At 44.0% G+C, this 13,612-nt stretch overlaps 1 protein-coding gene across 2 annotated transcripts; it reads left to right on the plus strand.

The window, feature by feature from the left end:
- The first annotated feature begins 2,847 nt into the window (after positions 1-2,847).
- Positions 2,848-8,250, plus strand: LOC106595779 (Fc receptor-like protein 5). Of its 2 annotated transcripts, none has more exons than XM_045690891.1 (10): positions 2,848-3,089; positions 3,295-3,321; positions 3,671-3,952; positions 4,183-4,494; positions 4,792-5,064; positions 5,857-6,153; positions 6,389-6,499; positions 6,623-6,668; positions 7,042-7,110; positions 8,057-8,250. In XM_045690891.1, the coding sequence occupies exons 1-10, from the start codon at positions 3,050-3,052 to the stop codon at positions 8,142-8,144; spliced, it is 1,545 nt and encodes a 514-aa protein (XP_045546847.1). In that variant the 5' UTR covers positions 2,848-3,049; the 3' UTR covers positions 8,145-8,250. The 2 variants fall into 2 exon arrangements, with proteins under 2 accessions (XP_045546847.1, XP_045546848.1); XM_045690892.1 differs by having other exon boundaries at positions 2,851-3,089; positions 7,042-7,165.
- Positions 8,251-13,612: the final 5,362 nt, after the last annotated feature.

Consider the following 13,612-nt stretch of genomic DNA (forward strand, 5'->3'; position numbering starts at 1 on the left):
GTCTAGATGGACAGTATAGTTGTAGTAGGTTAGTAGTCATAGTGTGTTGTCAAGATGGACAGTATAGTTGTAGTAGGTTAGTAGTCATAGTGTGTTGTCTAGATGGACAGTATAGTTGTAGTAGGTTAGTAGTCATAGTGTGTTGTCTAGATAGACAGTATAGTTGTAGTTGTAGTAGGTTAGTAGTCATAGTGTGTTGTCTAGATAGACAGTATAGTTGCATTAGTTGTAGTCATAGTGTGTTGTCAAGATGGACAGTATAGTTGTAGTAGGTTAGTAGTCATAGTGTGTTGTCTAGATAGACAGTATAGTTGTAGTTGTAGTAGGTTAGTAGTCATAGTGTGTTGTCTAGATAGACAGTATAGTTGTAGTTGTAGTAGGTTAGTAGTCATAGTGTGTTGTCTAGATAGACAGTATAGATGTAGTAGGTTAGTAGTCATAGTGTGTTGTCTAGATAGACAGTATAGTTGTAGTTGTAGTAGGTTAGTAGTCATAGTGTGTTGTCTAGATAGACAGTATAGTTGTAGTAGGTTAGTAGTCATAGTGTGTTGTCTAGATGGACAGTATAGTTGTAGTTGTAGTAGGTTAGTAGTCATAGTGTGTTGTCTAGATGGACAGTATAGTTGTAGTAGGTTAGTAGTCATAGTGTGTTGTCTAGATAGACAGTATAGTTGTAGTTGTAGTAGGTTAGTAGTCATAGTGTGTTGTCTAGATAGACAGTATAGTTGTAGTTGTAGTAGGTTAGTAGTCATAGTGTGTTGTCTAGATAGACAGTATAGTTGTAGTAGGTTAGTAGTCATAGTGTGTTGTCTAGATAGACAGTATAGTTGTAGGTTAGTAGTCATAGTGTGTTGTCTAGATGGACAGTATAGTTGTAGTAGGTTAGTAGTCATAGTGTGTTGTCTAGATGGACAGTATAGTTGTAGTAGGTTAGTAGTCATAGTGTGTTGTCTAGATAGACAGTATAGTTGTATTATTTGTAGTCATAGTGTGTTGTCTAGATGGACAGTATAGTTGTAGTAGGTTAGTAGTCATAGTGTGTTGTCTAGATAGACAGTATAGTTGTAGTTGTAGTAGGTTAGTAGTCATAGTGTGTTGTCTAGATAGACAGTATAGTTGTAGTTGTAGTAGGTTAGTAGTCATAGTGTGTTGTCTAGATGGACAGTATAGTTGTAGTAGGTTAGTAGTCACAGTGTGTTGTCTAGATGGACAGTATAGTTGTAGTAGGTTAGTAGTCATAGTGTGTTGTCTAGATGGACAGTATAGTTGTAGTAGGTTAGTAGTCATAGTGTGTTGTCTAGATAGACAGTATAGTTGTAGTTGTAGTAGGTTAGTAGTCATAGTGTGTTGTCTAGATAGACAGTATAGTTGTAGTAGGTTAGTAGTCATAGTGTGTTGTCTAGATGGACAGTATAGTTGTAGTAGGTTAGTAGTCATAGTGTGTTGTCTAGATGGACAGTATAGTTGTAGTAGGTTAGTAGTCATAGTGTGTTGTCTAGATGGACAGTATAGTTGTAGTAGGTTAGTAGTCATAGTGTGTTGTCTAGATAGACAGTATAGTTGTAGTTGTAGTAGGTTAGTAGTCATAGTGTGTTGTCTAGATGGACAGTATAGTTGTAGTAGGTTAGTAGTCAGTGTGTTGTCTAGATAGACAGTATAGTTGTAGTTGTAGTAGGTTAGTAGTCATAGTGTGTTGTCTAGATAGACAGTATAGTTGTAGTTGTAGTAGGTTAGTAGTCATAGTGTGTTGTCTAGATAGACAGTATAGTTGTAGTAGGTTAGTAGTCATAGTGTGTTGTCTAGATAGACAGTATAGTTGTAGTTGTAGTAGGTTAGTAGTCATAGTGTGTTGTCTAGATAGACAGTATAGTTGTAGTAGGTTAGTAGTCATAGTGTGTTGTCTAGATAGACAGTATAGTTGTAGTTGTAGTAGGTTAGTAGTCATAGTGTGTTGTCTAGATAGACAGTATAGTTGTAGTAGGTTAGTAGTCATAGTCTGTTGTCTAGATGGACAGTATAGTTGTAGTAGGTTAGTAGTCATAGTGTGTTGTCTAGATGGACAGTATAGTTGTAGTTGTAGTAGGTTAGTAGTCATAGTGTGTTGTCTAGATGGACAGTATAGTTGTAGTAGGTTAGTAGTCATAGTGTGTTGTCTAGATAGACAGTATAGTTGTAGTTGTAGTAGGTTAGTAGTCACAGTGTGTTGTCTAGATGGACAGTATAGTTGTAGTAGGTTAGTAGTCATAGTGTGTTGTCTAGATGGACAGTATAGTTGTAGTAGATTAGTAGTCATAGTGTGTTGTCTAGATGGACAGTATAGTTGTAGTTATAGTAGGTTAGTAGTCATAGTGTGTTGTCTAGATAGACAGTATAGTTGTATTAGTTGTAGTCATAGTGTGTTGTCTAGATGGACAGTATAGTTGTAGTAGGTTAGTAGTCATAGTGTGTTGTCTAGATAGACAGTATAGTTGTAGTAGGTTAGTAGTCATAGTGTGTTGTCTAGATGGACAGTATAGTTGTAGTAGGTTAGTAGTCACAGTGTGTTGTCTAGATAGACAGTATAGTTGTAGTAGGTTAGTAGTCATAGTGTGTTGTCTAGATGGACAGTATAGTTGTAGTAGGTTAGTAGTCATAGTGTGTTGTCTAGATGGACAGTATAGTTGTAGTAGGTTAGTAGTCATAGTGTGTTGTCTAGATAGACAGTATAGTTGTAGTTGTAGTAGGTTAGTAGTCATAGTGTGTTGTCTAGATGGACAGTATAGTTGTAGTAGGTTAGTAGTCATAGTGTGTTGTCTAGATGGACAGTATAGTTGTAGTAGGTTAGTAGTCATAGTGTGTTGTCTAGATAGACAGTATAGTTGTAGTTGTAGTAGGTTAGTAGTCATAGTGTGTTGTCTAGACAGTGTAGTTGAAACTTTTTGATGAGAGACGCACATACTCACGTTATCTCTCTCTAGCATGTGGTGGACCGTGCAACACCCTGAAACACACACACACACACATGACACGTATACAGACTACATGCTTCGGATGAAGACCGAACTTGGGTATGAAGAAAAAACAAGAATTATGTTTATTGCCTGTTTTAGGTGAGTCAGTGAAACAATTTTGTATTCATTTTTTAAACAAAGTTATACCCTGGCCCTAGATCTGCTTGTGGCTCTTACCGACTCCATTGCTGTTACTGTCAAGCCAAACATGGCAATGCCATAAGGAGACTAGGACCCAGGCTAACATAGTACAGTTGACAAGTGTCCAGTACTAAAGTATTTCTGTTGGTTTGTTCTCTTCCAGTTGTGGACTGTCTAGTGTCCATAATGGGTATGTATTCAAATTGTTCCATTTTTCTGTTTTCCAATTACATTCAATTAAAAGTTGTATCTCACATATGACTCTTTTCACAGTCTATTATATTCCTCCATATGATTCAATGAGTTTCACATCCATACTAAACTCTCCAACTGCTTGACAGCACCGTTCTAAAGAACCTAAACAAATCTAAAACCATGTTTCTGAGCTCTGTGGCCCACTTCCTAGCTCTGGGCTGAAGTTTCCTCTAGGTACAGATCTAGGATCTGCTTCCCCAACCCTAACCTTAGCCATTAAGGAAATGCAAAACTGACCCGAGATCAGCATCTTGAGGCTACTTCAACCTACTCCCTCTCTGCAGGTGGTTCACCTCTCCCTAGCCCTATTCTGATTGGTCCAGACAAGGCCTACCTAAACTCCAAGGTAGTGTTCCAATGTAGGTCACCTGGGTCTCCTCCACCAAACACATACGAGCTCCTGAAGGACGGTAACCACCTGGTTGCCACGAGCAACGGCCTCCAAGACGACCAATCGGCTACGTTCTTCCTGAAGATCTCTGTGACGTCAGAAGGATCGTACCACTGCAGGGTGACAGCAGGTGGAAACATGGGCCTCAGTGGAACAGTCCGCCTGCAAGTAGTTAGTGAGTAGAAGGGTGTGTGTGTGTGTGTGTGTGTGTGTGTGTGTGTGTGTGTGTGTGTAAAGAGGGGGATGGACTGTGTGTGTGTTAACTAGACTTGTGTGTGCTTACAAGTAAGTGGTAGAGCTGTTTCAGTGGAATCGATAATTTCACAGCTAAATGCTTTCACCCATCCCCATCCTCCTGTCCTCCATCCCCTCTCCTCTATCCCCCTCTCCTCCACCCCACCTCAGTCCCTGTCTCAGGCACTATGGTGACCTCTGACCCCGATCCTCCCATTCTCTACGAGGGGTTGCGGCTCACTCTCACCTGTGATGTCACCAAGGGCTCCCACCTATCCTACACCTGGTTCTACAACAGACAGGAAGTGCCATCATCTCCAACCTCACCTTTGACCCCGCTTCTGCTCTGGCCGGTGGGGAACACGCTGGTGGTGGAGAGGGTCACAACAAAGCATGCTGGGAATTATTCGTGCATTGCCGGGACCAGGATGCAGACCAACAGCAGGTTCTCCAGCAGCAGAGAGGTCACGGTCAGGGTCAAAGGTACAACTGCAGAGTTTAAAAGTCGAAAGTTAATGTCACAACCACAACCATACTGGACCTGGGGAATGGCGATCACAGAGACTATTTACACAGAGAACATATAAAATGTTAACCGTGTCAAACGTTTTGCTCTCTTTTATCTCTCTCTCTTCCTTTCCCTTTCTCGCCCTCCTTTCTCTCCCCCCTTTTTCTGTCCCCCTCTGTCTCTTTCCTCCTTTCTCTCTGCCCTCCTATCTCTCTCTCTCTCTCTCTCTCTCTCTCTCTCGATCTCTCTCTTTATCTCTCTCTCTCCCTCAGCCTACCTCTCCGTACCCCAAATATCCTTCACCATCTCCAAAGAGGGTTCGAGTTACCACGGCAATGTGACCTGCAGGTCGTCAAGGGGAACCCCTCCCGTGACCTTCTACCTCTTCCTTGACGACAAGGAGGTGGGTTCCGACGTGGCAACGGAGTCGCTGGTTGCCTGGTTCCCCATTGCCATGGTTCCCGGGCGTGACATGGGCGCGGTGCGGTGTACAGTGGAGAGTGATGCACAGAGACTGACCAGCAGACCCCTGACTCTGGTAGTGGGTACGGGCTAAACCTATGTGTGTGTGTGTGTGTGTGTGTATTGTAGTATTCCATGTGTTTCCTGCATGTGTTTATGTCATGATAGCTGTATGAGTATTGACTGTGTTTATGTCATGGTAGCTGTATGAATGTTGACTGTTTTTATGTCATGATAGCTGTATGAGTGTCGACTGTGGCCATCGCTCCCTCGCTCTCCCCCTTCCCATCCCTTCCTCCTTCTCATTCCTTCCTTCCGCCCTCCCTCCCCCTCTCCCCCTTCCCATCCCTTCCTCCTTCCTATCCCTCCCTCCCTCCTTCTCCTTCCCATCCCTCCCTCCCCTTCCCTTCCCATCACTTCCTCCTTCCCCTCCCTCCCTCCCTCCCTCCCTCCCTCCCTCCCCCTCCCTCCCTCCCTCCCTCCCTCCCTCCCTCCCTCCCTCCCTCCCTCCCTCCTCCCTCCCTCCCTCCCTCCCTCCCTCCCTCCCTCCCTCCCTCCCTCCCTCCCTCCCTCCCTCCCTCCTCCCTCCCTCCCTCCCTCCCTCCCTCCCTCCCCCTCCCTCCCTCCCTCCCTCCCTCCTCCCTCCCTCCCTCCCTCCCTTCCTTCCTCCCTCCCTCCCTCCCTCCCTCCCTTCCTCCCTCCCTCCCTCCCTCCCTTCCTCCCTCCCTCCCTCCCTCCCTCCCTCCCTCCCTCCCTCCCTCCCTCCCTCCCTTCCCTCCCTCCCTCCCCCCTCCCTCCCTCCCTCCCTCCCTCCCTCCCTCCCTCCCTCCCTCCCTCCCTCCCTCCCTCCCTCCCTCCCTCCTCCCTCCCTCCAGTCCCAGTAGGAGGCTCACCAAAGGTGGATGTGGAGTACCTTTACAGGGTTGATTCCAAGATGGTCGCCGCTCGTCTTCAATGCCTCCTGAGCCTCGGGACGTTCCCTTTCTTCTCCTGGTCCCTCAACGGCTCCCTCCTCCTTCACGCCTCTCACGCCCTGGCGGATGGAGGGCGCACCCTATTCCTCACCGAGATCACTCTAGAGGACTCTGGGTATTATCGGTGCAGGGCAAGGGACAGTTATGACGTAACGTCCGCCTGGGTGGAAAGCCAACCTGTCCTTGTGCAGGTCACAGGTGAGTTAGGATGTGTCCCAAATGAGGAAGAATTAGTCACCCATAGGCCATAGTCAAAAGTAGTGCACCAAATGGGGAATAGGGTTCCATTTGGGAAGCACCCTAAATGACAACAATTTATTTAACTGTATTAACTTTATGCATGTTGGCGAGTTGACAGGTGAGTTAGGTTGAAACTTTACAGGTGAATTGGTTGTGGTGACCTCTCTCTCCCCTCTCATCTCTGTCCATACAGAAGTTGCCACGACAACCATAGAGGTCATGGCCATAGTGTTCTGCTGTTTCCTCATGCTGACCCTGGCAGGGGGTGTGGCCTGTGTGATGAGGATGCTCAACCGCCAACGAGGTGTGTGTGTGTGTTCAGAATATGGTCACTGTTCTTAAATGTGTCACTCTCAGTCTTTCGTTCACTCTCTCTCTCTCTCTCTCTCTCTCTCTCTCTTTCTCTCTTCCTCCCCCTCTCTCTCAGACATTGTTGCAAGCAGCGAGCAGAGAGCGAGAGCGAGAGCGGCAAAGTGAGTCCTGTATTTCTTTAAGTCAATTGTAGGCCTACAGTGTTTTGAAACTATCCAGTTTAATTCAACCCAACTATGATCCCTTCCAAAACCTCCTTGTACTGTCTCAGATTAGTGTCATTGCCCTTACAAACATCTCCCTCTCTCTCTCTTTCTCTCTCTTTATCTGTCTGTCTGTCTCCGTCTTTCTGTCTTTCTCTCTCTCTCTCTCTCTCTCTTTTTCTGTTTGTCTCTGTCTTTCTGTCTGTCTGTCTGTCTGTCTGTCTGTCTGTCTGTCTGTCTGTCTGTCTGTCTGTCTGTCTGTCTGTCTGTCTGTCTGTCTGTCTGTCTCTCTCTCTCTCGCTCTCTGTCTCTTTAATGTCTCTCCCTTCAGTGAAAGACGATTCAGCGAACATTTCTGCATCATTCCAGATCCACTTCCTCTGTCTGACATCACTACCAGGTCAGGGGTCAAGCAAGTGGACACTTCCTGTGTTGACAGTGATGTTGAGAATCAGGTAGAGTTGATGACGCATTTAAAACAACTGAGAGCTCGGAACTCAGAACTCGGGAATCTCCAACTTCCGACTTCATTGCATTCAAAACAACTGGGAACTCGGAAGAAAACGAGCTCCGACTGGGAAAAGTCCATTTTATTTATTTATTTATTTTTATTTCACCTTTATTTAACCAGATAGGCAAGTTGAGAACAAGTTCTCATTTACAATTGCGACCTGGCCAAGATAAAGCAAAGCAGTTCAACACATACAACAACACAGAGTTACACATGGAGTAAAACAAACATACAGTCAATAATACAGTAGAAAAATAAGTCTATATACAATGTGAGCAAATGAGGTGAGATAAGGGAGGTAAAGGCAAAAAAGGCCATGGTGGCAAAGTAAATACAATATAGCAAGTAAAACACTGGAATGGTAGATTTGTAGTGGAAGAAAGTGCAAAGTAGAAATAGAAATAATGGGGTGCAAAGGAGCAAAATAAATAAATCAATAAATAAAGTAGGGGAAGAGGTAGTTGTTTGGGCTAAATTATAGATGGGCTATGTACAGGTGCAGTGATCATTTTGAAAGGTCATCCAACACGAAATTCCATCTTGGGAACTCTGGCCTCTTTCTTGAGCTCCAACTTTCTGACCTGAAGATCACTGATGTCATGATTTGACCTTGTATTTTTCAGGGTTCCCAGTTGTTTTGAACGCAGCAATAGTACAGCCAATATACCACTGATATTAGCTGCATGATTTTGAATCTAGACTCCAGAATAATCCAATGTACAAAAAGGAGATTTTAATGTTGCACCTACAAATGTCCATAGAGTATATCACTTTTTTATGATATATATTTTGGGAAAATACAACCTTTTATCATAACTGTTCTTTCTCTTTTCAGACCCTTGAGATCACAATATAACCGACGTGATGAAATAAAACCCAACTTTAGACCGACGGGTTCCTCACAAAATAATCCTTCAATGTAATTTTATCCAACAAACTATTATAACCTTTTTTTTCAAACACTTCAGCCCATTTTTCAGATTGAAGTGTTATATTTTCAAAACTCTTACAACAAAACTCAGAACACTTGTAATGTCCCCTGTCTTATGTTCAGAACCTTTGTTTTAACATTCATTTGTGCTGAACACATCTTTCACCCGAGTCATACCATGACAACACTTTGTTTAGTTACCAATCAATCAGATAACGACAGGCTCACCAGTTAGTCATTTTAACTACCGTTTAATCCAATAGCAAAAAATACAAGATACATACAAACTGTCCTTTTTGAAGTGCTGAATAGATAGAAGAGTATATGGTAAATATCATTTTCCGTACAGTATTGGGCCATAACTTGACATGCACAATTGTTTTTGAAAACCCTATTTTGTTGTATCCAATTGTGAGCATGTTGAGACGTATGTCAGTCTTACAGTTTCATCATCCTTACGATAATGAACTGACGAAATTCAAGCAAGGGTTGCCTTCCAGAAATACACCAGAGATTGTAACATTCTCTGTTTCACGGAAACATGGCTCTCTTGGGATATGTTGTCGGAATTGGTTCAGCCACCGGGCTTCTTCATGCATCGCGCCGACAGAAAAACTCCTCTCTGGGAAGAGGAAGGGCGGGGGTGTATGCTTCATGATTAACAACTCATGATGTAATCATAACAACATACAGCAACTCAAGTCCTTCTGCTCACCTGACCTACAATTCCTTACAATCAAATGCCGGCCATATTACCTCCCAAGAGAATTCTCGTCAGTTATCATCACAGCTGTGTACATTCCCCCTCAAGCAGACACTACGACGGCCCTCAAGGAACTTCACTGGACTGGAAACTGGAAACCATATATCCTGATGCTGCATTTATTTTAGCTGGGGATTTTAACAAAGCAAATTTGACAACAAGCTACCTAAATTCTTCCAGCATATTGATTGCAGTACTCGCGGGGGTAATACACTCGACCACTGCTACTCTAACTTCCGCGATGCACACAAAGCCCTACCCCGCCATCCCTTCGGCAAATCCGACCACGACGCCATCTTGCAACTACCGTCTTATAGGTAGAAACTCAAACAGGATGTACCAGTGACTAGAACCATTCAACGCTGGTCTGACCAATCGGAATCCATGCTTCAAGATTGTTTGATCACGCGGACTAGGATATGTTCCGGTCAGCCTCAGAGAACAACATCGATCTATACGCTGACTTTGTGAGTGAGTTTATAAGGAAGTGCATTGGAGATGTTGTACCCACTGTGACTATTAAAATCTACCCTAACCAGAAACCGTGGATGGATGGCGGCATTCGTGCAAAACTGAAAGCGTGAACCACCGCCTTTAACCTCTCTGGGCTAGGTGGGACGTTAGCGTTCCACTCTATTCAACAGCCAGTGGAATCGCGTGGCGCAAAATGCAAATACCTCAAAAATGCTATAACTTCAATTTCTCAAACATATGACTATTTTACACCATTTGAAAGATAAGACTCTCGTTAATCCAACCACGTTGTCCGATTTCAAAAAGGCTTTACAGCGAAAGCAAAACATTAGATTATGTCAGGAGAGTACCCAGCCAAAAATAATCCCACAGCCATTTTCAAAGCAAGCATATATGTCACAAAAACCCAAACCACAGCTAAATGCAGCACTAACCTTTGATGATCTTCATCAGATGACACTTCTAGGACATTATGTTATACAATACATGCATGTTTTGTTCAATCAAGTTCATATTTATATCAAAAACCAGCTTTTTACATTAGCATGTGATGTTCAGAACTAGCATACCCACCGAAAACCTCTGGTGAATTTACAAAATTACTCATGATAAACGTTGACAAAATACATAACAATTCTTTTAAGAATTATAGATACAGAACTCCTTTATGCAAACGCTATGTCAGATTTTAAAATAGCTTTTCGGCGAAAGCACATTTTGCAATATTCTGAGTACATAACTCAGCCATCACGGCTAGCTAATTTGACACCCACCAAGTTTGGGGCAACCTAAACTCAGAATTACTACTAGAAAAATTGGATTACCTTTGCTGTTCTTCGTCAGAATGCACTCCCAGGACTTCTACTTCAACAACAAATGTTGTTTTGGTTCCAAATAATCCATAGTTATATCCAAATACCGCCGTTTTGTTTGGGTAACGCGCGAGCGCATTTTGTGACAAAAAATGTCAAAATATTCCATTACCGTACTTGTTTAAAATTAATTTTTAATGCTATTTTTCTCGTAAAATAACGATAATATTCCAACCGGACAACGTTGTATTCATTCAAAGCGGAAAAGAAAAAAATGATGAGGTCTCGTGAACGTGCATCTCCAGTCTCACTGTCCCCAGGCAGTCCACTTACAAACTCTGCTGCTGTACTTTGCCCAGAGACAGGAGACGCGTCATTCCGCTTTCTGAAGGCTTTAGAGAGCCAATGGAAGCCTTAGAAAGTGTCACGTAACAGCACAGATGCTGTAATTTCGATAGAGATGCAACAGAAGGACTACAAATTGTCAGACAGGCCACTTCCTGCATGGAATCTTCTCAGGTTTTTGCCTGCCATATGAGTTCTGTTATACTCACAGACACCATTCAAACAGTTTTAGAAACTTTAGAGTGTTTTCTATCCAAATCTACTAATTATATGCATATTCTAGTTTCTGGGCAAGAGTAGTAACCAGATTAAATCGGGTACGTTTTTTATCTGGCCGTGAAAATACTGCCCCCTATCCCAGACAGGTTAACCATAGAAAGAGGTCTGTGAATATGGCTGAATATAAACAGTGTAGTTATTCCCTCCGCAAGGCAATCAAACAAGCGAAATGCCAGTACAGGGACAAAGTTGAGTTGCAATTCAACGGCTCAGACATAAGACGTATGTGGCAGGGTCTACAGGAAATCATGGACTACAAAAAGAAAACCAGCCACGTCACGGACACCGACGTCACACTTCCAGACAAACTAAACACCTTCTTTGCCCGCTTTGAGGATATACAGTGCCACCGTTGAGGCCCGCTATCAAGGACAGTGCCCCCCCTTTCCTTTTAAGTGGCCGACGTGAGTAAAACATTTAAACGTGTTAACCCTCGCAAGGCTGCTGGCCCAGACGGCATCCTTAGCCACGTCCTCAGAGCATGCGCAGACCAGCTGGCTGGTGTGTTTACGGACATATTCAATTGCTCCCTGTCCCAGTCTGCTGTCCCCACATGCTTCAAGATGGCCACCATTGTTCCTGTACCCAAGAAGGCAAAGATAACTGAACAAAATGACTACTGCCACATAGCACTCAATTCTGTCATCATGACGTGCTGAGAGACTAGTCAAGGATCATATCACCTCCACCTTACCGGCCACCCTAGACCCAATTCAGTTTCCATACCGCCCCAACAGGTCCACAGACAATGCAATTGCCATCACACTGCACACTGCCCTATCCCATCTGAACAAGGGGAATACCTATGAAAGAATGCTGTTCACTTACTACAGCTCAGCATTCAACACCATAGTACCCTCCAAGCTCATCATCAAGCTGGAGGCCCTGGGTCTCAACCCCTGTGCAATTGGGTCCTGGACTTTCTGACGGGCCGCCCCCAGGTAGTGAAGGTAGGAAACAACATCTCCACTTCGCTGACCGTCAACACTGGGGCCCCACAAGGGTGTTTGCTCAGCCCTCTCCTGTACTCCCTGTTCACCCATGACTGCGTGGCTATGCACGCATCCAACTCAATCATCAAGTTTGCAGATGACACAACCGTCGTGGGCTTGATTACCAACAACAATGAGACGGCCTACAGGGAGGGGGTGAGGGCACTCGGAGTGTAGTGTCAGGAAAACAACTTCTCACTCAACATCAACAAAACAAACGAGATGATCATGGGCTTCAGGAAACAGCAGAGGGAGCATCCCCCAATCCACATCGAAAGGACAGCAGTGGAGAAGGTGGAAAGTTTTAAGTTCCTCGGTGTACACATCACAGACAAACTGAAATGGTCCACCCACACAGACAGTGTGGTGAAAAAGGTGCAACAGCGCCTCTTCAACCTCAGGAGGCTGAAGAAATTTGACTTGTCATCCAACACCCTGACAAACTTTTACAGATGCACAATCGAGAGCATCCTGTCGGGCTGTATCACATCCTGGTACAGCAACTGCGCCGCCCTCAACCGCAAGGCTCTCCAGAGGGTGTACAACTCATCACCGGGGCAAACTACCTGCCCTCCATGACACCTACAGCATTCGATGTCACAGGAAAGCCAAAAAGATCATCAAGGACATCAACCACCTGAGCCACTGCCTGTTCACACTGCTACCATCCAGAAGGTGAGGTCAGCACAGGTGCATCAAAGCTGGGACCGAGAGACTGAAAAACAGCTTCTATCTCAAGGCCATCAGACTGCTAAACAGCAATCACTAACTCAGAGAGGCTGCTGCCTACATTGAGACCCAATCACTGGCCACTTTAACAATGGTTCACTAGTCACTTTAAACAATGCCACTTTAAATAATGCCAGTTTAATAATGTTTACATATCTTACATTACTCATATAATATGTGTCATGACGTTGGCCTGTGGGTAAGGTTTATGACCCCCCCCCCATAAATACCTTTTACCACTTCCCCTCTCTGAATCTACTGAAGGACTTGAATAGCCTGTGTTAAATATAGAGAGTATGGGAACATCAAACAAATGGGGAAAGGTACCACATATTTTGTTAATAAAACCAGTTGGAAATATGCTTGGGAACGTAATGAGTATGTATGTCAGTTCGGTTGTCATCTGAGACATTATGACTGATGACAGGACGACATAAACTGTATCTGAGAAAGTATTCGCTCTCTAGTTATCAGAGTCACATGGAATTGTTATGCAATTGAAATGTTTGATATTGAAAATGTTTGTTAGGAGATGAAATGTAATTTTAGCTTCTGAATGAGAGATTTGGGTTTTCATAAGGAAAGTGCCCTGCTCGATCAGTGGCCCAACCCTGTGAAGAGACAGGGGTTATAAACGATGAAACACCTCCCTCCCCCTCTCCACTATATAATCCTTTGACGAAAAGATAACCACGTTGTTCCAGTACGTGAGGTCTGCAGCCTCTACGTTAGAAGGACACACATGTCAAGGACAGAACTAAGCCAACCTCGGCGTGAGCTATGGTATGAACTGGTATGAACTTTGAGCTTATTCACTACAGAAGTGCTACTTCCTAGCCGTTGAGTTAGCAGCGGCCGCTGCTTACGTGGGCTAGGAAAGGACGGACGACGGATCCAGTCTAACAGACGGACGAAGATACCACCACTTATCCAATTTACCACCAGAGACATTCTTAAGAGTTTACAGGAAGATCTGTTGGCCAACCCGGCCAGCATCTACGACCAATCTACCGAAGCGCAGCTCAGAGTAAATATTTATTGCATTTTCCTTTTACAAATGGGCGGT

Source organism: Salmo salar, chromosome ssa12, assembly GCF_905237065.1.
Source record: "Salmo salar chromosome ssa12, Ssal_v3.1, whole genome shotgun sequence".
NCBI classification, from domain to species: domain Eukaryota; kingdom Metazoa; phylum Chordata; class Actinopteri; order Salmoniformes; family Salmonidae; genus Salmo; species Salmo salar.

What these genes read in the sequence shown, in the direction of transcription:
- LOC106595779 (XM_045690891.1), top strand. Translation starts at nt 3,050, where the DNA reads ATGAAGAAAAAACAAGAATTATGTTTATTGCCTGTTTTAG. An exon ending in ATGTTTATTGCCTGTTTTAG is followed by an intron (nt 3,090 to 3,294) that starts GTGAGTCAGTGA and finishes GTTCTCTTCCAG; the next exon opens with TTGTGGACTGTCTAGTGTCC. An exon ending in GATGCTCAACCGCCAACGAG is followed by an intron (nt 6,500 to 6,622) that starts GTGTGTGTGTGT and finishes CCTCTCTCTCAG; the next exon opens with ACATTGTTGCAAGCAGCGAG.